Raw genomic sequence first — 26,371 nt, forward strand, 5'->3', positions numbered from 1 at the left:
TCCCTTTAAAAACTCACTTTTATTAAGAGACCCAAATGAATACAAAAAGGTACAGGCATTTTTCTTGAGTTTTAAGACTTTGTAAGTGTGGTTTCTAAAATACTGTTCTCAGTATTTTGACGTTATATCAATGCCTTTTTCTTTAGTCTGCTCTGGGCTTGGCAGAAGTAAATTTCCAATTAGTATTTTCTTTCTCTTTTTTTTTTGTTCCAGAAGCTGTACTGCATCATAGACATCACCTAATTTTATCAAATGCTTATAGGTCAGGGATCTGGCATGTGTCATTTCACCTCTGAGAGGACATTTCCAGTGAGCATAGTTTACAGTTTATACTTAAAAAAGGATTTTGAGATGATTCAAAAAATTCATGATAAATTACAAGTGAACTTTAAAATGTGATTTGGCAAAAATACTGCATGTTCAGTGTGTTGCAGTATGGTCATCCGTGGCTGTCTGAAGAGGTGATCAGCAGCTCTTCAGTGAAGAAAGATCAAGGAATAGAGCATGGGCTACTTTTGTAAATAAGATGGAACATAAATATTCTCTGACAAAGAGCTGTCAAGTTCGGCCTTCTGTATGAACCCAAAACTGGAGTGACTTTTTGTGGTCATGGACAATAACAGGAGAGTGTTTCTCCTCATGAAGAGGAGAAGTAGTTCTGCTTACTCAGAACAAGGTGTCAGGATAGCTGGATGTTGATCAAAGTTCTGCCTATCAGTCCCTATGTGATTCTGGTAGCACCATTTTAATTGTATTGCATGCAAAATAATTGTCAAGTTCAATTTATGCTTGTGAATTCTCTGAAATCTTGAAATCTGCAGTAACACACTGTTTTAATTCATCTCTTCTTTCTAGTATTTTAAATTGAAATAAAAGATGATTTCATCGAGCAAATATATTTTTTGCATATCAAACACACAATGATTCCTGAATCCCAGTGTTATTCTGGGGTTGGTCCTGTGCAGTGTGCTTTGGTCCTAATGCAATAAAATGTGCATGAGTCCATTTAAGCATGAACCTTATAGTGATTGCCCTTTTGCTTAAAGCAAGCATTTGCTCAAACACAATGTGAATTGAAGCTGAAGTACTTAAGAAGCAGTGGATTTAAAACCTGTAAGCATTGTTATTTGTGAGAGACCTTCTCACTTGTAATTCTTCAAAGCTGTTCTCATAGGGCAAATTCTGACCCTGACTTCAAATAACATCTTCAGTTTTGGGGTGTTTCCCCACAGAAGCAAAGGAAGGAGGTAGTCCTCATTCACATCTCTGACTGTATCAGCTTGCATCATTAAAGATAATACTCTTCCCTGTAAAGGATCTTTTATGCAAATCACCGTATTCATCATTAAGAAAAAACATGAGCTTGAGATTATAGCATCTAACTTTATTTCACACTCCAAAGCTTCCTGAATGCTTGCAAAACATTTCTTTCAGATGTGAAAACAAGTTTTAGGCTTCTGACAGTCATATTGGCTATGCACCAAAAGTGTTTTTTTAGTATCCCTAATCCAGGGCACATAAGAAATGTTTTGATATCCAGTGCAGATTTCAGGAGGAAAAAAAAATACAGTGCATTTAAGCTTCCCTCTTTACAATGTTTACTAAATACAGTGTAATACAAGTAATAATTGTGTAATAATTGCGCTGTGGAAAGTTATACTGTAATGTAACGTGCACTTACAATCCAGAAGTAAAAATTTACTCATCTAAAATGATTTCACTCTCAAGGAAGAAGCAGTTTTGGCCAGCTGGGTGCACACTGGGTGCGCAGCTGGTAAGTTGTCTCTTCCACAGTCCACCAAACCCACTAAACAAAGGGAGCAGGCTTGAATTCTACTTTTTGTAGGCAGTTTAGAATAGGCTGCATAGCCTATTCTATAGGAAGGACACTTTGAACATATTTTTGCATGCAATGAAATTCACCAGACTCAGAAAATCTCTAAATGTAAAAAAAAATTATTAATGAATGAAAAAGCATAATTTTCTTTCTTTCTTTCTTTCTTTCTTTCTTTCTTTCTTTCTTTCTTTCTTTCTTTCTTTCTTTCTTTCTTTCTTTCTTTTTTTCTTTCTTTCTTCAGAGGATTGCTATTTTAAGTCTGTAGCCTGTGATCAGCCAGATGCACTGTTACAATCTTATCAGGAAGTTCTGGGTGTGCTAGAACCCATAGTGTCCACAGTGAAATGCTCTGTAAACTCTGTAAATGGTTGTTCTTCTAGCAAAGACATACATCTCTCCAGATGTGCTGTTCACTAAAAATAAAACAATGAAATCCAGTCAGTAAATAGTATGCAAAAATAATTTGCCTTTACAATAAGGAATACTTGTTGTTTAACAGTAAGTATTGCTTGCAAGCTCAGTGGTTTTAGCATTATTTGAGAATGGGTGGATCTTGGGCTGGAATACTGCAGATCAGAGCTCAATGTCAGTGTTTCCCAAGGGATGTTGACCTCAGCAGAGGGATGCATGCTGCCAGTCTCCAAAAGACTGGAAAATGTGGGAGATGTTAAGGATTTTCTCCATTCTCAAAAGCTGCTGAATCTTTGTCTCTCCCAGAAGAGAGACAAGAACTTGTCCCTACAGAGGCCCCCTCAGAATCAGGCGTCCTGAGGCTGGTATTGCCCAAGCCATTTAGAAACAACAGGCATATTTGCAGTGTGGAGTGTGGACAGCTCCTCTGCTTGTGGAAATTCTTTACCCTTAATTTGAACATGAAAAATTCAACAGGAAACTGATACAATAAGACTTAATTTGTCTCTGTTATTTCCAAATCCTGAACATTTGTCATATCACTGCAATTAGTTTTCACTAAGCCAGGGGTTAGCTTGGCATGACACACATATAAAAGTCAAGAATTCATGTAAGCCTCAACTAAATACTTCATCTTTATCTTCATATCCCAATTCATTATACAATCCCTGTATTCAGCCACAGATGTCTGAAATCTTCTTTTAGTGAAAGACAAGATTTCAGTGAATAAAAGAAAGAATTAAACGTTGGTACAATTTGAGAAAAACCATTTGAAAAAAGGAAATGACTAATCCCATAGGAAATCAGGAAACTTAATTAAAAAATAGTTGTCATTCATACTGCTTATCTGGATAGCCAGAGCTAGAAAAATGAAACATGAGGAGCTCTGCCCATACAGCCTCACTGGGTATTAAAACAGGACTACCTGTCCTGCTGGCTGCTGACAGAAAAGTCTTTATAATTGTTATCATACATTTAGTATGTAGTTCAAAACTTTGTCCATGAAGCTATATATACCCCACAATTTTTTTTGTTAGACTGTGGGGAATTTGAAACAAGCATCCCTAACATGGAGTCTTTTCAGAGCAGATCTTTGCAATCAACAGAACAGGATGTCTACAGCAGCCAGGACTGCATCCTCTATGAGGTCTGTATCTAAGGTTCCTCAGACTGAAGCTCTTCTGGGGTTATAGCAAGAAGGTGGGTAACAGGAGATGGTCTCTGAAAATGTAACAAAAACATGTGAAATCAAAACTTCTTAAAAAAAAAAAAAGAACAGTGACATTTGCATTGATGTGCTGTGTATATCAGTAATCTCTAGTATTATCTGTTTCTTCAAGAAATGATTTAGTTTCTATGTGGCAGCATTTTTCCCTCTGAAATAAAGAGACAATAGCTGCAATTAAAGATACAACACTATAAATATGCAAGCATACAGCAGAGCAGTAAATAAAAGCCAGCATTGCAAGGACAAGTGATCTCTCAGACAGTGGGATTTTGGGCTCCATGAAATCACTTCTACATGCCTCTTGGCAAAGTATGTCCCCTCTGCAGCTGCAGATAGGGACTTCTCAGAGATCTTCATCATGCACAGAAAATTGTTGAGATAATTGAGGTTCCTCCTAAGATGCACATGTGTGTTTGCAGCGAGGACGAAGCTCAGGATTCTGGGAAAGCTTTTATGATGGTTTCATAGGCGGGAGGTGGGGTTTGCGTGGAGTGGCAGATGCGGAGGTTGTTGTTAGACCAGTGGAATTCAGGTCGACTCAAGCTGTTGGTGGTGCTTGCCACAAGGGTTGCGGTGGTGTTCGTGGGAGTGAGGGTGATCAGCTGACTGTTCGTCTCCACGGGCAGGGGAGGACACTGCAGAAAAGGGTGGAAGGTGGATGCACGGAAGCTGGACTTCCTGGGGAAGGAGTTGGCCTGCTCCAAGGAGGCTTGCCGCTGGAAGGTGAGGCTGGCCAGGCTGAGGTTGCTCCGACGTTCACAGCTGCTGTTGCGGTAAAATCCAGTTCTGCTGGCAGCGTGGCCGTGGGAGGAGGGTCTGGACCGACGGCTGAAGGATGAGGGGCTCCCCTGGGAGATGTGGGCACTAGCTCTGCGACGGGACAAGAGGGTGAAAAATGCCCAGATGATACCTCCAACCACCAGTCCAATCACCATGGACACTGTGAAGGCTATTGTTATCTGCTCTGAAATACAGCAAAAATTAATCTCAAAGTTAATGAAGTAACTCTGAACAATATTCCTGCAAGAAAATTAATTTAAAATGCCAACCTCCTTAAAAGATGAAAGGGCCCTTAGCTCTTTGTAAGACATGAACTTCACAACCAAACACAACAGTTGAGGGTGCTCCTACTACACAGTATTTTAGTGTTTTGTGGGGTTTTGGGGGTTGTTTTGGTGTTTTTGGTGTTTTGTTTTGTTTTTGGGGGTTGTTTTGTGTTTTTTGGTTGCTTTTTTAATTTGCATAATTCAACAACATCCAGAAAATAATGTATATTTAATATCAGTTTCTGTACCAAGACAAAGTCTCTAGCCTTTCCCAGAATCAGCCACTCACCAGCTCCAAGTGTTATAAAACTGCCAAGTATTTCCTTCTCTGGGCAATTGAAGGTATGGATTTCTGCAGACTTGTCCTTCTAGTTGTAGACCTTTACCTTCTGTGTGTACATGCTTGCAAACTCACCTATTAACACAGCGTTGTACCCTCTGCCATGTTCTTATGGAGTAAGCTCTAAATTTATTACAGCATGAGAACACTTCCCAGCCTTTTACTGCTGAGTAACAGATAGTTTAAATCCTCACAATAATTAATGTAAATGACTACATCCTAAATTTTGGTCAGAGATAACCATTCCTGATACTAAGTCTCTTGAATATTTCCTATTCCCAATGACCAATTTAAAGATGGATTAATCTGCCATTAAGAAAAGTATATTTCTAGCTCTTTTAGAAATGTTTTCAAGATCAAATGCCAATCAGATCTGAAAAAAAAAAGCAGAAAAACAAAACCGATGGCTAGGATTGTTTTCTCTTGCACATGGTCTCACAGGATGGAGAAATGTGATTTTTCTTTGTGTATTTCTAAGAAAAAGACAGTTACTTCAGAAAACTTCACTCGGTTTGCAACTGAGCACCAGCATTATTGCTGTTGTAAAAAGTCCAGAGATATACTTGTAATCCTGGATAAGGCCTGAAATAAATGCAAAACCTTTATAGATCCTCTCAAAATTCAAGAAGGGCTTGGATCTAAAACGAGAAGGAACACTATGTTGACAGCTGGAGGGAATAAGCAGAAAAATATCCATGGGACACCTTGAAACATATTTGTTCTGTCTGTACTGTTCTCTCATATTTGTGAAGCATTTTTGTGAAAAAGCAAAATGTATTCATTAGATAGAGGAAGGCGAGTAACTCCTAGAGCATACTGAACAGCAGGCCCAATAACACTGTGCCAGACAGAAGGTATTAACTCCAGGGCTGGGATGCACCCATTAGAGGCCAGAAAATGCAAGCTGAGACTAGGCTCAGAATTTTCTAGCAGACACTAAAGAGTTTCCCCTGAATTTATGGTGCTGTACAGTCATTCCCAAGCCCTATAATAATGACAGCTCATCTGAGTTGTGGGACTTGGCCAAAGCAGGTGCTGAAGATGCAAGGAGAGTGAGCGGCCTGAGTGATGGCTATGGAGAGCAGCCAGCACACCATGAAGAGGGAGGAGAGGTGCCAGGCAGGACTCACTTGCAGACAGAGGCACCTCAGTACTGGCTCCCGGGAGCAGATTGTTTTGTTTTAAGTCAGCCCTTAACATAGGACAAGAGACTTCAGGAAAGGGGAAAGAAACATTATCTTTGCTTCCAGTAGAAGCAATGTACATGTTTATTGGTTAATTGCACTTTACGAAGCAGTCATTATCATCTTCCTTATCTACCTTCTTACTCTTCTCCCTTCAGGGAAAGATTGCTCGTGATGTGATTCATACTTGGAAGGCTCACAAGCCTACTGTTCCTGGCCTGTAACCTCTGCTTTCAGGTAGGCTTATAACATTATCCTTTCAAATAAAGACTGGCAAGGATAATTCATTGGGTATTGTTGCAGGGGACTGCTCCCCCTCAGGAGCACTTTGGTGTCCTTTCATTCCGAGACAGATCAGACTAGAGCCTAAAAGATAAATTTTCTTTAAGCTCTCATTTCTGCAACTCAAGAACTTTTGACTGGACACACTAAAGACAAAGGGTGACTGCCCCATCTGCTTTCTGCAAGAACCCACAGGCAGCATCCTGCACTGTAACTCTTGGCTTCAGATCAGATCACTTATCAGCAGCCTTCTTCTGCCCTTTATAAAACAACTTTAGAGACACAGCAGGACTTACTGTGCCCCATTTGGTCAGGAATAGCTTATTATGCCATTTTAATAGATTGAATACACTCTGTTACTGCAAGTTCCTACTCATACTCCCAAAGGTGGGAAGGGAGAGCTAGGACTTGGTGACCTCCAGTTGAATAAATCCCGGGGGGAGTCCTGAAGACAGCACTTCCCACACACTACTGCAGTCCCTGTGTGGCTATGGGAAAGTGGAGCAAGAAATAATCCTTTCTTGTGCTCATTTCTTGTGCACTTCAGCTCAAAGGCTAGTTGGGTTATATTTGAGGCTGCCAAGGAATCCCCCAGGCACAGGGCTCTGTGCTGCCACTGGATACCCCTGCAACTCTTTGGGCTCTCAGCTGGTAAAGGGGACCTCCACAGGGCTCAGCAGCCTCCAGTTAAGCAGAAGCACAGCCAGCAGCACAAGTGTACCTGCCTCTGGGCTTGCACCATGGTGAGGATTTGTTCCTGTATCCCTTGAGTCATGATTTTCACCACCTGCACAATCTAAGCAGAGTTTCACACTGTTAAAAGCAGATAAGGGAATTGACAAAAGTATTGAGTGCAGCTCTTCAGTCCTTCCCACGTGCTGTTCCCCTGTGCTGGAGGTACAGCACAGACAATTATCCCTTTGGATAATAGCGTCATTTTCTTTAACTTGTTTAGTTCTTTTATTTCTCTCTCTCCATATATCATGGAAAAATCAAGGGTCAAATTATTCCCTGATAAAGCACAGCTGGGTTTACACCGAATATTTCAGTTGCCAGGACTCCAGATGTTCTGTTTTCCATTTGGACCTACATTTGACCCCCTTGGCTCTTACTACAGGAATATCACTAGACCCATTGGTTACAGACATTTCTTTTTTTCTCTTCCCAAAATCTCACTGACTTCAGCTGGAACTGTGGGTCACTATTGGGTGAAACTTGTTCTTTGCTTACTCCCTGTAGAGGATGAATTTCACAGAAATGTAATTCTGTTCTAAAACCTTATATTGTAGGATTGCAAATCTATGCCCATTGATTTCCTCTTTAGAATGTCCAGCAATCACAGCCCTGAGGTACATTGGAGAAAATATTATCAAACAGAGAAAAAGATCAAAGGCGGGGTGGGACTTGCTGCACCTGGGATTTTGAGTGGAACAGCTGGCCTTCACCAAATTGTTTTTCTCTTCCTTAATCTGGGCAGTGCCAGAGCAGAGCTAGCCTTCGGGGGAGTCAGAATGACACTGATACAAAGTGTCTCCCAAGGGGCCGTTGTAATAACTTATGGTTTCCTGAGAGCTGCGCCTGTCATTCCGTCCTCTGCTTTTAAGGAAAACAGTAAAAAGAAAGATCTGGGGATAAGTTATGGACACTGCTAATAACAACATCTACCCAGGGCCCAGTCCCCTAAAAATGTTTTTGGTCTGTATGTTTCTCAGGCTGCTCACACTGCCTGCTTTATTTGGTTATGCCAAAACAGAAAAGATTTGGTACCTCACCTCAGTCAATTCTCCACTCTCACCTGTAACACCAGCTGAGGTGAAGAACAAAGGCTTTTATCAACAATGCAGGACAGACTTTGAGGTCTGTCCTCAAAGCCAGAAATGAAAGGCTAAGCTAAAAAAGCAACTGGATATCTTAGCCACTTTACTTCTATCTGTGGGGCTTCCAACATGACCATACAAAAAACTTGGCATTTCAGAACCCACAGTAACACCCATAACTTCTTAATGTCACCCCCAGATCTGAACATCCAGTAGCACATTTGTCAGCCCAATGTCTATCCAGATCAGGTAATTTCTTTTGAAGTGTCTCTGTTTCCTCCTCTCTAGTTTCTGCACACAGTGTTATGGAAATGTGGTGCTCCAGGTTTGTGCAGGGGATTATTGCATCTGCTGTGCAAAACATTTTCTTGCCCATTGAAGCTTTCTTTAAATATTTCATAACTTTCCATGAACTATATATATTAAGTGAGAGCATATATCCTATCAAATTGATAACCACTGGCAAGTGCTTATCGCTTGACAGAATCCACATTGGAGAAATTTAGACACAATTTAGACATCACATTAGTAACATGTGATGATAGACTGGCTGATAAAATTTTTTTTCCTGGGCCCTGAAAAATTTTTTCCCATCTGGCCTGGACATCTGAAGCAGGGTCAACGAAAGGTGGCTCAAACCAATCAGTAAGTCTTGTCAGAAGTGTACTATGTTCTCTTCTTCCTCCCTTTGGGTTTACCTCACCGAAAGACAGCAACACAATCCCTACCTAGATGCATCAGTCTCTGAAATACCCAAAATCTTCATAAAATAGATTTGATTTTTGGGATAGAGTATCCTGCTTCTATCATATAGGCTTGCAGGGTGCTTGCAGACATACAAGGACAACCTTTTACTTCTGTGAGTTTCATTTTCTTTCATTTTATGGACCACATCAGCCATCCTTTTGAATTCAAAACACAATTGTGTTGGGGATTCATTTTCCCACAGAATCTCTCGCCCTCAGCTCTGGCTGCAATGAGCTGCAATAGGACTTGTTCCTTGACCTCAGGAAATCCTTGGGAGTTGTATATTTCCTATACCCTTATGGTAAGTTCCCCAAGATATAAAATTAGGGTGGGCACAGGATCTTCCTTCCCCCATGCTCACAAATATATACTTTGGAAAACTTTACATCTGGCCATGATGGGCGAATGGTACCTTTCAAAATCATGTAAGCAGCACCCTCAATGAGGGCATCCCAGAGCATGAACCACAGTGGGGTGGAGAAAGACAGGAGAAAGTACTGAATGCAAGGAAAAGAGAAATGGAAAAGAGTATTTTAGTCAAGCTGTGGACACATGATGAATTTAAATTGCATCTTTGCCAATATTAGCTAATAAAGAACCACTCAGCTTTCCAAGCACCTGTCCTGCTCATTTTATTGCTAAACACAAGTCAGAAAACACCACAGGTTGAGATGATACCTACACACCTGATTTGGTTTCTAGTGGGTGACCTCCAAGTTTTGCAATCTTTATGTTTTAGAGCTGTTAAAGTTTTTTTGTTGTTGTTATTGTTATTGAGTTGTTCTTGTTTTATTCAAAGAGTAATAATTAGGCAGTTGTCTTGATTTTGGCCAGCACAGAGCTAATTTTTTCACATCAGCCATGAGTGGGCAAAGCCTGGAGCTGTGTGGGCACTCTAGGGTGCTATTCTATGCCCCCTCATGGGGCTGAAATAAGGAACTCTCACTTCCAGTAAGAAGGGTGTGGCTTCAGGTGGGACCAAAAGCGTGGCAGGATAGGGAACCTGTTGGTTCATTGTCTGCAGATCATGCCATGTCACACTGAACTTTTGGTTTTTTTACATGTAAATCACCCACTTTTTGTATAGTTTTGTTTTTACTATTGCTGGTGTTGCTGGTTTCCTATGTCATTGCTGGTTCCAGTAAATTGTTCTTATCTCAACCCATAATTTTCACCATATTGTACATCCAATTCTCAGCTCCACCTCTGGGTAGGAAATTGGAAGGGGAAGGCTCTGGAGAGTGAGCTAATGGAGTCTGTTTTGGGAGAGCCTTGGAAGGGGGGGGGTGGGGGGCATCCCTAAAGTGAGGAATGTCATCCCTAGACCACAACAGAAGTTTTATTTTAAAGTTAATAGAAGTGGTAAGGTAGCTTGTCACCCAAAAATGGCATTTTTCAGCATTTAAACTCAACATTCTATAGAGACATTTTACTTATACTGCATCAGAGCAAGACTCTGTTCATTTACTTAAATGTCTGAGAGTAATTTTCTATTTTTCTTTTTTTCCACCTGCCCCAAACTAGCATGAGACATTGTGCATCTGACATGCAGCTTTTATTCCATGGGGATTCCAGCTAGCTCGGGGGTAAAACATACAAGCTTCTTGATTTCAGCTATATTAGCAACAAGAAGTATCAGTGCATACTGTGACATATAGTGGAAGAGAGTTATTTTTGTGCTTTAAAATGAAACTCTAGAATTTTAAATTTATTTCCATTCTATTTCCTTCCTTCTCACGTTTTTGCTAGCTATCTCTCCTTTATGTGACACTATATGCCAGTTACTGATGACTTGTTTAAGTTGGTAAGCATTCATCTCCCTACAAGCACACACATTTGCACCATCAACTTCAGCTTGCCTTGCCCCAAAGCTGAAAAGTCTTGGTAACCAGTAGAGGGTTTGATTTCAAACATGAAAAAATCAGCTCAGCCTTTTTTTACCGAGATGATCTTTTCCCAAAATGAAAGCTCGGACAAAAGCAGGTATAGAATGCAGGCAAACCAGTAGGGGAATTCACACCTCACTCATCCATTGCACAGCTTAGCATCGAGCACCAGCTAGTGTGCAAAAGCACAAATTGCATTCTACATATTACAAAGCCATTAACCTGATAGTATCAATGGTTGAGACACTATTTTTCAGGCGTCTCAGGTTTCAAGCAAGGTTCAGCTGTATTAGCAGAGGATCATAAAACAGTCTTTTCTGTGCAAAACCAGACTGGAGCAGCCAGGGTTCATCAGAGCTTGAACAAACTCACAGCAACTTCCTCACAGCTCCAGTGTTAAGGACACCTCCCTGTCTGAGCAACCAGAAGCCACTCTGGCAGTCACACTCACACCACCAGAGCTGGGACAGAAGCCCTTTCACAGCTACACCACCCAACCCACACAGTCAGACCAGGTTTCCTTACCAGCTCAACCCCTGGTATCCCACAGCTGAGTCTCAGAACTCTAGATCCTAAAAATCATTTAATCATGGTGCAAAAACAAAATAACAGCTCAAGCCTCCAAGAAGGGACCCAGGACAAAGGAACTTCTAGGTTTTTATTCCCTTACAGTCTAAGGGTGGGAAAATCTGGGGTGCTTGGTCTCCAAGGGTCCAAGTGTCCGGTCCCATGGCAGGGCCACAGGTCCCTGGGCCCTTTTTCATGGAAAGGGTCAGCAGGTCACGGGCTCTTGCCTTGGGCTCAGCCTCCTGCTCCCCTGAACACAACCTGCAGCTGCACTGAATGGGCTCCTCAACAACAGCAAATGCACATCTCTAATCTGGACAGGCTACAGCTACTCATCCTCATGTATTCCAGGCAGCAGGTTTGCAAATGAAGAACACCTGGGGCCCAAAGAGCCACCCCTTCTTCCCACCACAGAAGGCTTGAAGCGATTAGCAATACTTGAAATTTTTTGCTGGTTCTAGCAGCTCCAAGAAATCATTTTAAAGCTGGGGCTAGTATCAGTAGCCAACTCCTGTGCTACTGTTGTCATGCTGAGCTCAAAAAAGCAATTTCTTTATATCTGACAAGTGTTGATATTACTATCTTCCCAATTGCCACTAATTGTGTTACCAAAACAGCCTCTCATTAATCATTTGTAGGCAGTCCATGATTCAGTTGGGTGGATGAATCAGTTGCTGCGTAATATCAGCCAGCTGTGATCTTAGTCATGGCAAAACTTCAAGAAACTTCACACATGACTCTTGTAAAGATGACTGAGGGACAGGCTGCAGCACAAACTGGTTCAGGTAGTTGTGATGTCCAGAAAACAGAATCTGTAGGGGAAAATTAGCTGAAAGAAAAGCACACTGCAGAACATAAGAACTAATAAGTGAGATAGAGTTGCTGCCAGAAATATCAGAGCTCTGCATTCAGACACAAACTTGCTAAAGGGATGTTTTGTTCAGTCTGTTCTACTGCAAGATTCTTTTCTACAGCAACAGAGAGTAATTCTCCCACTTCACCTAATAACAGGCTTTTTAATGTCCGCAGCAGATAAAATAAGAAGTGCTGAGTTTAAAATAAAGCAAAGGAAATTTAAAATCTGTTTCTAACTATGAGAACAGGTAAGAACTAACATAGATAATCCAGACATGTAGTGCATCCACCCCCAGTAAACATTTTAAAAAACAACATCAGTCAATCCTGTTTTTCCTATCTTGAAAACAGAAGGCAGAACAAATGACAGCTCAAGGTCCACACTGACATAACTTTGTGCAGTTTCTAAGATTTTCTTCAATCAGGTAAGCAAATGGGCTACAGAAGCATCAGAAAAATTATTAATTAAATGACAAGTAAGGGAAAAAAAAAAAAAAGTAGTCCGTGCTTTTGGATTAATGCTCCTTTTGAACGCAGAGGGGCTGGGGCTGGTTGTTCATCAGAGGGTTAACTTCACAAATGAGGAACCTATCTAGGAACAACATTGCCCTCTGCTGGAAACTGATGCTGGAAATCGAAACTACACAGAAACCACCTTCATTCTAGTAAAACAAGGAATCAGAAAAAGCTTTCAATGGAAGATTACAGAGATGTTCTTAGTACCTCAAAAACCAGAACAATTCTGAATTGCATCACCATAAACACTTAGGACTAGCATTTTGCAGAGGCTTTGAAAGTGAAGTAAACCAAGGCACAGCAAAACTGTTCAGAAGTTTAAAGATGTAAAGCTTGCACAGTTTTGTACCTTGATGCAAATATCTGTGATCATGGAGGAGCATAAGGCTAAGGCTAAGGCTGTTCTTAAATTCATATTTCTTGACATCCACAGTGATAGCCAGAATGATCTTCATGGACCAGAGTACATTTGCTTTGATTACTAATATAATTCATTGCGATAAAAAGCCAGAGGAGTGGAATATGCCATCTCAATATTCCACAAACCAACTCAGAATTAATGATGTTCCCTTGATATTACTGGCAGTTGATTTTTACTGGAATGACAAATAAAGAGTAATTGCAAAAATCAGAAGGAAACATCTAAGATAGAGATGTCAGCATGTTTAATTTAATGCCTTTGGCACAGCTATGTAAAACAAAGCAAAGATTCCTTCAGGCATAGTTTGTTACTATGTGGTTTCATTGTGATTCCTAATGCACAACAAAAGCAGTAATAGAATTTGATCATTTCCACATATGCAGCAAGCAATCCTCTGGCCAGACATTCTTACCCACCTCACAAAAGCACAGCTAAGCTATATGGCCTCTGCATAAACCTGAGTCAAACACTAAATCACTATCTGACACAGAACAATATGACATTATACTTATTATATCATTGAGTAAAATAATTTACACCTGATAATAAGTAATCTTATATATGAACAGATCTTAAAATCAATCAGAATTTTCTAACACTCTTAAAATTAAGGATGAAATACTGAAATACGTAGCCTAGATTTAAGAAAACAGAAGACATCCAGAGGTAGAACACAGCACAGGGATTTGAAGGGGTTATTGGGAAGAATGTGGGGTGAGGAATATATAGAAAACATTCTCAGTCCCACCACAGTAATTCTATTGTCAGTGCCTTACTCAGATACAGCTTCAGGTGGAGGTTGATCTTACTTTAAGAACCCACAAAAGTCAGGAAGTATACTGGAAGCCCAAGTCTCATAAGAATATAAAGAATATTTCAAAAGATTCAGAGTGAGAAAGCACACTCTGAGTGCCTTGAGACATTAGCTACCCTAGAAAAGAAGGGTGACATTTCAGCCTTCCCAGTGCATCCTATACACAGTGGCTCCCAAGGCAGTGCTTGCAGTAATGCCGAAAGCTTTGCTCATGTCCCTCTGAGGCTCAAGAGTCCCTTTCTGTTACCTGAGAGGCAAGACCTTGTTTCTGCTCCTTGCTTTTGGCAGTGCAATCTCTCTCCCTCTCCCCCTGCAACCTGCTCAACCTGTTTCCTTTTTCCCAGGAGAGGAGCAATCTCCCCTTTACAGTTCCATAGCTCTTACTCCCCCTTTTGAATGCACATCATGTATTTAGCAAGGTATTGGAAGGTAACCCTTCCTATGGCAGACAAATTGGAACTAGATGATCTTGAAATTCCCTTCCAATCCAAACCATTCTATGATTCTATGATTAACATAAATAAAATTAATGAAACATGTGCAGCATTGTTTCTTGGCAGAAGTTGAAGGAAACCTACTGAGGCTCAAAACTGTGAAGTTTCTCCAAAAGAGTCCTTTCTCACTCATAACATAGTGCTTTTGAAATACTTCCACGGTGTGTTATGCTGACAGCTAACTTCTGCATTACTTGTTCAAAAATAGACGTCATTGAAAATACTTACTGCTTACTGCTCTATTTACAATCTCATTATTTTTTTCAGATTGCTAAAACAAGGACCTTCTTCAGGTGAAAATTTAAAAAGATTACAAAGTCAAAGAAAGGAAGGAAGAACTGTTTGTGAACTTTGCTGAATACTTTTCTAAAGTGTCCAATAAACAAGTATTCAATAAACAAGTATTCAAGGAGCAGTAATAGTGATCTGTATTTTTTTTTTCACTACAGTAATACCTGACCTAAATCCAGTAATACAAAAAAAAAAAGAAAAAAACCCAAACTCTCCTGCTGCATGTCTTCCTCTGGAAACAGGTGTAATAGTGAGCATTTTGAGAACACAGAAGTATGTTTATATGTGATAGTACTGTACTCTTCAGTTACTTACCTGAGGTTCAAAATCTAATCTTTCTTTGTACCAGTAGTTTCTGGGTGAACATCAATCTGTTTGGGAGAGTGCACCAAATATTTCTATGAACATCTTTATCAGTGTGGGCTAGGAGATCCAATTAAGTAGCAGTCATAAAAAAATCTGTACAACCACAAGCTAAGAAAAGCTGACATAATTTCTAAATGAATGGATCAGGAATATTGGTCAACTCTTCTCGACCCAGGACAAATGATGCAGCTTGGAGACTCTATGAAGTGGGATGTTGTGCTTGTCTCACATGAGCCAGTGGTGTCTGGGAGGCTGTATTTGCACCAGGCTGGCCCAGATCCTGCTTGCCCAGAGATTCCCACACTTTTCAATTAACAGAGCCATCAATGGCTTCCTTCTTTGTTTATATTGTGCCTGCATTACTTATGCACTTCCCACAGAAGCCACGCGTTTGCTCGGTTGATTCACCTTCCATTTTCCTAGATAACAGAGATGGTATTGATGTAACATAGTTTTTAAAAGCAAAAGGTTTAAAATTAACAGATGTCGCTCAAATGGTGAAACATGTCATAAGTGTGTGTTAGGAGGCTGGATTGTGAATGCAAATGTCCAAAACAGGGAATTAATTTTCTTCTGCAAGTATGATGCCAGAGAAACAAGGCAGAGTCCTCTGTTGAGAAACAGAAACTGCCATGGCTCTTTCCTTCAGCCAGCATTTGTCAGAGCCCAAAGAAGTTTATATATTATATTAAACTGACTATTTTTTTTTCTCTTCCCCATTTATTTTGCTGAAAATTCCTAGATATTATTTCAAAACAATGCTGTACATATTTGTATCGTTGATGGAATTTCAATTGTGGTCATTTAACAGATAAATCTTAAAATACGATTGTCTTATTTTCAACATTTGAAAATCTAATTAATGTATTTCCTGCCTCTTCAAGCAGAATGGAATAAATTGTGTTAGAAGAATAATTTCAGATTGCTTGGTGCAAACTTCAATACAATAAGTACAATATGTTTCAAAATCAGAATAAGTACATTTTTGTATAAGTGAAACCTCCTCTGTGAGAAGCAGGGGAAATTACATTGTTGATAAATGTTGATAGTATTTTCTGACTATTTTAAAATTTTCTTTTATTTTTTTTCCAGAAAAAGGATATGGCTATTAAATGAAAATAATCTTAGTAAGAAAACAATTCAGTCTTGAGCCTTGATTTTGCCTTGTGCTCCTGTTTCTTTATTTTGGACATTTCATTTCTCCTCCATGCTTCGGGTTAATCTTCTGTATAAGGGAGGTAGTACCACACACAACCAGTCATATGGCTCACAAAGATTTTAACAAATATTATAAACTCAATTAACTCCTGTTTAAAATAAATTACAATGGTAAAATGGGAAATTGTGTATAAATACAGAGCATTTTCCTTCAATAAGTTCTGCAAGAAGAACTGAGGCAGAACCATAGCACCCACAGTGTGCTGACCAGCAATTGTGAGTATGAACACTCTTAGGCTCTAGCAGGTGACCATGCAGCCACAGGGCATTTGTCCTGGGGAGAACACAGAGCGCTAAGTTTTTTTGGTTATGTGACACTTTCACATTCCAAAACGTTCCCTGGTGTAGTGCATGAAAGAAGCAATAGACTTTGTTTCCTACAGACCAGATTTCTGCATTTGGTGGATAAAGAATGAGTCTTCTGAGAGCTCATGTAACAACAAGCAGCACCATATAATCAGTCAATAATGTAGGTGTAATTGCTAAAATGTATGCATGCTGTGAGCTTGATTATTATTTAAATAATACTCTGAAAAACCTTTTCCTTTTCTTTGTACTACCTCAGGTTTGTGTCCTTCCTGCTAAAGATGGCAAATCATTTGATAAATGAATGGCTGTATAGTGGGGGGGGTAAAGCAGAAAAGCAGTAATTAGGATGCCACAAAACACAGCCTGAGGATGACAGGCTCACTTTAAAAGAATATCTTATATACCAGGAAGAAATCGTGCTCCAAATAGACAGAATGCAAGAACAAGACTGGTCTCATCTCTTTGTGACATAGTTTGTTGCTTTCATCCAGCTACAGTAATAATATTCTTTTCTTTGGGCTTGCCAGAATAAGGACAAAGAAAGAAACAAGTTCCTCATTAGTATCTACTTTTATCTCTCTGACAGGCTTGCACATACGATCTTGGAATGCATTTACATATTAACTTTTTCAGTCTAAGCCTCTCTCAGTCAGACTTTCTCAATTCCTGACTATTGTTACAGTCCCCTTCGCTTCAGTAATAGAAGTGAAAACTTTCATGTGTTCATCAAATCTTTTGCATGATAAAAAAATACACATAGTGATATTAAATTTGAGATAGTTTAGATAATTCTTCCCCTTCAGAAGACAGTATATGACTTTTGAAGCAAAAGGACATGGCCACTCCAACAAACAGTCCTGCTGTGTGCAGGAGAAGTTTAACTGAAAAGTTGCATACAGATCAGCTCTTCCCAAACACAGCTGAGGGGGAACAGAAACATGGGATGTCTTGAAGCTGAGAAGGGGAAGATGAGCAATGCCTTCATTTTTAATTACATAATGGATGATGGATTTATTTCTTTTTTTTATATGAAAATATTTCTGGAGGACTTCAGATGAGGAGCCTCATCTGAAGTCCACCTTGAGTGTTACAAAAGAATAAGATTCACTTCTGTCATGCTGGCACTGCAGAGCCGATGCTCAAACGCAGTTGCTGCCATTGCTAATGCCTCACCATCTCATGGTGTCTTTTATCTTCCACGCCCTTGTTGCCACTGCTCTCAGTATCACCACTATTTATATGACTGCTGTGTCCTCTTTGAGTCACTGGCCCAGGCTGCTCTGCTGCTGCCTTGTGACACATCCCAAGTCAGCTCAGGGGAAGTGGAAAGGGGAAGATCTTCTGGTGATTTTGCCATGATAGATAGGACAACAACATCTTCTTTGTAGAGATTTTAACAGATTCAAGCAGAGGAAAGGTGGTGTGTGCAGGTCTCACTTGCCCTAGTTTTCTGGCTACCATGGTTTTTGTTCAAATAATGTGGCATACTTAAATCAGCTTCAGAGTACTTGATCACTTGATAAGTTATTTACTTATGTGATATTTTCTGTATGTCTATCACAGGATTGTCATGCAGATCAGTATATCATCTGAAGTGGAAAGGAAAGCAACTGAAATATCTGTAGCTCTGGGAGCCATGCAGCAAAAGTTACTCTGATGCTGCTGGGCCTGTGAGAATGCACAATCGTACAGCCCTTTCCAAGAGGGGAAAAAAAAAGGCTATTTCAGTTCTTACATAGGTGAAGCTGAGTTTTACTAGTATTGACGTGTGTTCTCAGGGTCTGTCTGACATCCCAGAATGTGGCATTTGTAACAAAAGCAAAACTGGCCCCTATCCTAAAAACTCTGCTGAGGTGTATGGGATTTTCATAGTCCTGATTTTTGCAAATTCACTGTGCAGGGACATTGCCATTGTTCTTCATCTATATGAACAAGGTTACTCATTTAAGGTAAATATTTGGTGAAGCAATCTGGAACTTCACCATTAAATTTGTGGCATCATGTGGCATTTCACTGAGGAGCAGGAAGGAGAACATGTAGGTACTCTAGATTTAAATCTGGTAAAGGGAAACATTTCAAGGATTAAAAATTTAAATAAAGATCTCACTGTCTTTCATAGTGTTGTTTAAATGCATCATATTTTATACCTGTGTTGTACATCTGCTTCTCAGCTAAATCTACTTGAAATAATCAGTGTGTTTACAGGAAACCCTTGCAAAGCCAGAGATGTCCTTCTATCTCATCATGTGCCATATTTTACCTCATAATTTTTCTCCTGAGAACATTCTTATGAGGAAGCACAGGGAAATGATCTTTGATTTTCAAATAGTGACCTGTAACATTCTATCCATTCTGTCTGATACCATCTATCTTCTCTACCAGGAACCCAGCCAAAAATCTGTCTTCCAGTATGCCTATTTCCAAAAACATCTTTAAGGAAATCCAGCTTGTTCTAAGTTCAAGTTGCCTGTAGGAAAATAAGACAATTCAATTTCTCAGTGAATTTGGGAAGAATAAAGGTATTTTACTCCATGTTAAGGACTCTGGCTCAGGAGTCTGAATATATTTTGAAGTTGATAAAAATTTCTCATAGGAGGAATGTGAAAAGGCTTTATGTCACCATTGCCTTTACTCAACACAGCTACACATCCACTAAGCCAGATATGCTTGCAGGTGTCTTATTTGACAGAATTGGAATCTGCAGCCCCCAGGGACATGGTCTGTCCACACAAGACTGACCCAAAGGTGTATAGGCATTCCCTACTTCTGTCTGCACATTACCTTGTAGTATGCACTCACACCATTCACACATTTTGCACATACTTTAAGGAAACTGTGCTCTAATTGGTCCATCTGACCATATCTTCAGGGCTAAGAAACAAGGCTGTATTTTTCAGCCAGTTTTCCTGGCCATTTCATGTAGTGAATTCTCACAGTTTTCTGACTAAACCAGGAAATTTATCCCTCCTTATTATTTACTATTTTATGTTAGACTACTTCTCCATGGGGTCACCCAAATTCACATGCCACTGACTGATACTAGAATAAAACAATGAGGAAGGCATTTGGATTGTACACTCTTCAAAACAAGGTCTTATTCTACCATCAGTAGATATTCTTGGCTTTGAAATAGGAGTGTGAGATAAACTGCTATTTGTTATTAAAAGACATAAGAGTATAGAAAAGTAGTTTGAGTCATATAAAATTTTTGCTTTTTTAAAGGCTCCATCTTGAATGAGTAAAGGAGAAATATCTTAGTGAGAAGATGAATTGTTAGGCAAGCAATAAAGAACTATAACTGTAGGAAATTTATAATAGCAAATCTGGAAGTATGAGCTACTTATTTGATTGTGAGGAAAAGATAAGTGAGGAGTCAGAAGAAAGGTTTGTTTGCACATAATTAACCCTCATATCAACTCCATCACTATGGACACTACTCGATGTCTGCTCAATGATTTGAGCCCCTTAATATCATAGACCACGAGCTGCAATCCCAAGGTGCAAGTACGTCCTGAGGTGTGGATCAGTAACCCTGATGAGGCAGAATTCAAACTCTGAGATTCAAGTGTCAAGCAGACTTGCTAAAGCAGTGCTTGATAAAGCACTCTGGGAAATCTGAGCAGGAGAGTGGCTGCTGTAAATATTGTCAGTGTACACAAGATGGAGAGCTGCAGATTCAGTGTGCATCTTACATATATATATGGCTGGCTGTGACACAGGAAAGGTTTTAGTACAGGCTCCTGACCAAAGAACTCAGATATGTTCCTTCAGATATGTCTGACTTCCCCAGATCAATATGGTTCATTCCTTCCTCTGATAACATTTGCTTAGATCGTTTTGCTCTTTTCCCTCTCATTCACCATGTGTTAATGCATTTGACTTGCTTTTAATTTTTATAAATATTGGGTAATCAAAACTGGTTTTGATGTTAAAGAAATCAAAAATTGGCAATATCAGTTATCACTGGAATTCAATTTTCATTTATTGTCCCCAGTTGTAAGGCTCTATCCTTCCTTTAGGTCTCTGCTTTCTAAGAGTATCTATTATTTTGGAGAGTCCCATTATTTTGGATAAGAACTGTAAGGAATTATTTCCTAAAACACTACAGCAGGGCTGCATGATGAGGTTGAAAGAAAGCATTTTGTCTCTCTCTGTCTCTGTTCTTCTATTGGGGCTGCTTCCAACACAGGAGCCTGTAAAGTCTGAAGTTGTCTGACTCCAGCATGATAATTTCAAAAGGAAGAAGCTCATTTTTCCACATCCCATTTCCAAATTTTTGTAGGCATTAGTGATCTAACCCAAAGACTCTGCAGAAAGAGATTATATCTCCTGGGAAAAAAAATTATTCCCTGTGCTATGAATTCCTTATGATGTGTGATATGCTGCCAAATATTGCACTTTTAAAATTACTGGGTTTTTTTCCAAATCACAGAGAACTGACAAAACAAAAGAGACAAACAAAGTAAGGAAAGACTTCAGATGATGCAGTGTCTGCAATCACCTTGCTCTATTTTGGCTCATTACCATGAATTAAAATACCAGGAAGAATGAATGCACACACTGGGGTGATTTTGAAAAGGAAGAAAAGAGAATTGAAGAGAAGAATAACAACAATTTGGGAAATACAGCCTTGAGGTTGATAGATCATCTGAACACAAAGCTCTAATTTTGTTGTGTTTTCCTCCCTCTTTTTTCCACTTCAACCCCAAAAGGTTTTCTCTACAAAGAAAAAATCTTTAGTGGTGTAAATCATCTGTAAGTGTTTCTATGTCACAACTTTACTTCCTCCTTTCTGCCAGGAAGGGAGTTGCATGGTCAGCTTATTGAAATCCTCTGCCCTATCAGCAATGCCAGGGTAAAAGCCCTCTGGGTGACTCTGGTTCAAAGACATTGGTCTTTTTCAGTCATCAGACTAGGAACAGTAGTGGCCTGTAAGAAGATCCCACTGCCACACCTGCTGCCAAGTGCTCCACAGCTGGCTCCAACCTGCAGTCTTTCTGTGTCCCATCCCTAGCAGGACAGCTGAGGCAGGTCCCAGAGCCTTTTTTTTGCTGCTAAAGTGTGAGTGGAAAGTGTATACAGCATGTGAACGGGAGCAAGGGGAATGAGGGCAGACCAGCCAGTGGCTCAGCTGGAAATGGGCTGACACAAACACCCAAGTGTGAGCCAAGAGGTTTAACCTGCTGCACCACAGGGGCCACCACAAATGCTGCTTTTCTGCAAGGAGCAGGGCTGGATCTCTTGCTTATGCTTCGACTCTGCCATGAATGCCACTCATGAAGGATCCCAGAAGAGGGATAATCTCCCATGGCTGCCTAAGCTGGACTATGCAGGGCCCAGCAGCTGTGTTACTGATTGTGTCAGCACTGACCTTCACAACTATTACTCCAGTGCACAGAGTGATGCAGAGCCCTTAACCACAGTTATTGCTACATCGGTAACACGATGAACACAGCATGAGGCATTAGAAAATGCTCATCCCTGCTGCCATTTTCTTCAGCAGAGCACAAGAGCACATTGTCTGACTTCTTTCAAACAAACAGACACATTTTAATGAGGAGAAGACCAGTGGGTTGAGGGAGAGACTAGGTAAAACTGGATGTATTTTAAAACATGGGTGCATTTGTAGCTTATGAGGCCAAGCAATAATGCTTATAGTGTCTGCCAAGCAGTTTGCAATCTCAAAATGCTGGAAGCCAGCTGACACATGGCATTATTTCCACACACCAAACAAATAACACCCTGGATTCTGATTCAAGAAAGGAAAAATTGTCCTTAATATTTTTAAGTTATTAAATTTTAAGGTTGCATTTTTAAATAGACACTCAAGTAAAACTAGACTGAAGGGATCTAAGTTAATGTTGATTAAAATCTGCTTACACTTTTCCTCTCTGCTACTGTCACATTGATCAAATGTACTATTTAAATTAAATTTCCTGATCTGAAATTATATTGCTATCTATGCTGAAGAAATAGGATTGTCTTGAAGACATTTATTGTATTTACTTGTGTGCAACTGAAAATGCTTTTAGGAATTACAAGAAATGCACTCCTGGTTTAAGTGGAAACATCTTTGCTCCCACTGTTATCTTATAAATCAAAATGAACTCAATAAGGTCAATATTAAAACAGTAAAAAGTGAGATTATTTGTTGATGAATGAGTATCAAACCTTGAATTTCTCACTCAGCTATTATTAAGCCTCCTTTTGAAACTAGTAATAAAAAATATAATCCAGGCTCTCTGTCTACAGTTACAATGTGATATCAGCAGTGCTGAAGTTCAGCAGGGACTGCCTTTAAGTGCTCCTCTTCTTACCTCTCCCAAAGTACCATACCATGGATTCCCACTGCAAAGGAGGGTGGGCAGCAGCTACAAAGCTTCACAGAAGCTGGCACCTGATGGAAACGAGCTCCTGCATCCTGGCAGTAGCTCAGACAACTTATCTGAAACAGACATGGATATCTACAAAGACTTTGCAAAACATCTGTAGTAGGAAAAACTCAAGCCAAGTGAGAGTCAGGATCTGAATTGTTTGCTTATGACACATTACACGGAGGGCATTTGCTGAAAGGGCCAGGAGTTCTATCATAAGCTCATTAATTTAAAACAGAAGAAGAGTTTAATATTTTTCTTTTCCTAGCAGAAGTGATTTTAGGCCAGCAAAACAACTTTTTTGCTTCCTTTGTTTTCCTCCACTGCAAAATTTAGCATTCCAAAAATACTGCAGATGGATGATGGTGGCATCTGAATTCAAAGAAGAATTCCTGCAAGGTCTACAGCTAAGCACGACAGTTATTAACTCTCCAGTCTGTCACTGACTGTAAACAGAGCTTGCAAAATCAGCTTGTACTGATTTTTTAAAATATTATCATTTTTTAAGATCTTTCCATGAGAGAAAGGGTTTAGACTACTTAGACAACTCACACAGAATGACTTATATTGAGGTGCTTATCTCTTGTTTTTCTCCACACAGCTTGCTTAAGGCACACTTGCTCTGGCTTGGAACAACAGTAAAATGATTTCTCTGTGCTCACACATAAGTGAGCAGAGGACAGCTTCGTTTGTTCATTCTCCTAAAATTCCTAGAGTCACTTTTAAAAAGCTATTGTGTGAAGTTATCACTAGAAACTGGGCAACTATAGAAAACAGGATGCCTGTATATTCTCCAGCATAGGCAACCAGTTGTTAGATAATAGAGGGCTTCTAAAATCATAAGAGATTAAATAACATTATGAACGGTTGCTTTGACTGTTTTTACAGCGCTGATTTTTCCCTCACAGACTTTGTCCCTCTCAGCAAACCTTTGTGCATGTACTAAAGTTTACACTTTGGCTGAGTCCATGGAAGATGCTGAGAAGTCACACATCCAGGGAGAAGAAATGTATCATGGTAATGCAGTAACATTGACAGTACTACATGATGGGTGGCTTAGAAAACAGCCATTGAGCCATGTCCTACAAAAGCAGTTCCAAGTACTGCATTCTTATTTAATAAAGAACTAAATTTTATTTATATCTATTATGTGTAGGTTTTGTTGTTGTTGTTGTTTTTGTTTTGTTTTGTTTTGTTTTGTTTTTTTTACCTTAAGTCATGTATGTCCAGGATGTCAGGAAACACACTTCTATTGTTTTAAGTGATGTTTCCACACAGTGAGTTTATGTCAGTCAACATCTTCTGACATATATCATACAGTCACCCTTCCTAGTCTACCATACATGATGTACCTACAGGAAACAAAGAGAAAATTATTTTCACTCCTCTCAAATCTATCAGAAAAGTAAGAAAAATCTGAGAGGTATCTTCCCTTTCAAGGACCATGAAAGCTCTTCACAAAAATCCAATTTCTGAGGTTCATCTTCTGTCAGAGCCTAAGCAAATGACATGTGATCAGGGCTGGGTACAGTGTCAGACCAGCCAGGTAAGCAATGAGGATGAAAGGAGGTGCTGGCCCTTTCAGCAATTAGTCTGATAAGGTGTGTCCTGCTCTGTGTTGTCAAATGCAGCAAGTTTTTATTCTGAAACAGCCATTTTAGAATTACATCCATCTTCACTGTAAAAAAATGATTGTTGTTCTTCAGAGTCAAGCAGACACCCTCCAGACAAAAGACTCTGAAACAGTAATAACTCTAATTTTTCCACAGTTAATCTGTAAGTGTATATCAAAGATAAATATCAGTACCCTACTCTTTAGATACTCTTAGAGTACTGATAAATATCAGTACTCTACTCTAAGAATATCAGTACTCTACTCTTTAGCCCAAGACACAAAAATTAAGGGATTCTTTCCCGGTCTCTCTGTAGGAAAATATATATGTCACTGCAGGAAGCCTACATGGCATTCAGCAGGTTCTTGCTCCTTATGACAAGAAAGAAAAGGTACTTCTTTCCATCCACTTTTATGTTTGGGTTTTTTCCCACTCTTTTCCAGTGGCACTTCTGTGCAACTGAAGCTGTATTTCGCTGATGCATATTATTTTTTAGTTTTAAACAGTGTTCAGATTCCTGGAGGGATCATTGCTCAATAGCAATAATACAATAGAGAAAAACAGATATGCAATTAATTCTAAGCTAATTGCTAATAAATGTTAATATTAAACATAGCAAGCAACAGAAGGAATCTTTGGAGGGAAAGATTTTCCACAGCAATTGCATGGAATCCTTTAAGATCAAATCAATTAATCCAATTACCCTGAATGAATTTCAGTATAACATATACTTTCACCTCACACTGTACATTTCAGTTTATGAACTATTCCCAGATTTGGGTGAAAGAAAATAGCCATAATAGATAATAAACAAAATACACATTGAGGATAAAATAAGGAAAATCTCACCATAAGGCAGCACAACAAATTACAAATAACTTTTCATTCTGGAGGAATAAGAGTTTATTCCAAATGTTGAAACACATTTAGCCTTTGCTACCACATTTTCATCAGGAGGTGAAACAGATCATGTCTGCTGTGTAGGTACATCCATTAAGCAGTTGAGAATGTCTACCTGGTCTGACTATTGACTGAAGTCAGTGGACACCTTTTCAACTGACTGCAGTAATGAACTTTCTTAAACAATCAATTTTGCCCTGGCAGCTTCTGCTGTCTTCATTCATTTAAAAACATGATAAAACTTTGTCAAAGAAACATTTGGAAAACAGTCTTATCACTGCAGGAAATACAAAACCTAGTCATTACTTTTTGCATCCAAGATGAAGCTTGAAAGTACACAGAGGTATATTTTAAGGCAATCCACAACAAATACCTGCATCTACATTAGGAATGTTCTGGAAAAAGAAATCATTATCCTTACCCCAAAACCTTGGTGGCCATGTGATTGGAGGAAAAGTACTGTTCCTATCCATAACATCCAAATATCAAGTACAGAATGGTACGTCCACAGAGGAGCAATAGTTTTCTGAATTTTGAGATTTTTGCACTAGAAGCAAAGCTTTTGTGCTGCCACGGAACTGTGTTGTTTGCCTGAAAGGAAATGGATGTATCACATTTCCTGCTTCTGGACTCGAATTAGTAAGTGCTTGCCTTATCTTGGAACGCCACATGGTTCCCGAGACAGGGAAGTAGTTTCCTTCTCGTCATTTCCTCAGTGAGAGCAAATTGACTGAGAACAATACCAAATTACCTCCTTCTCTGAAACTTTTTCAACTCCAAAAGTCCAGAGATAGAGAGATGAAAATTCCTTTCTCCTTCCTTTAAGGATTTTCTATGTTGAAGACATTCCTTCAA

At 39.5% G+C, this 26,371-nt stretch overlaps 1 protein-coding gene across 1 annotated transcript; it reads right to left on the bottom strand.

Moving 5' to 3' along the window:
* On the bottom strand, window positions 1–26,187 carry MYCT1 (MYC target 1). Its single transcript, XM_059841962.1, is given in 2 exon segments — window positions 1–4,440; window positions 25,938–26,187. Coding segments are annotated over 2 exon segments (783 nt in total). The 3' UTR covers window positions 1–3,907.
* Window positions 26,188–26,371: the final 184 nt, after the last annotated feature.

The sequence above is a fragment of the Haemorhous mexicanus genome, chromosome 3 (assembly GCF_027477595.1).
Source record: "Haemorhous mexicanus isolate bHaeMex1 chromosome 3, bHaeMex1.pri, whole genome shotgun sequence".
Taxonomy (NCBI): Eukaryota; Metazoa; Chordata; class Aves; order Passeriformes; family Fringillidae; genus Haemorhous; species Haemorhous mexicanus.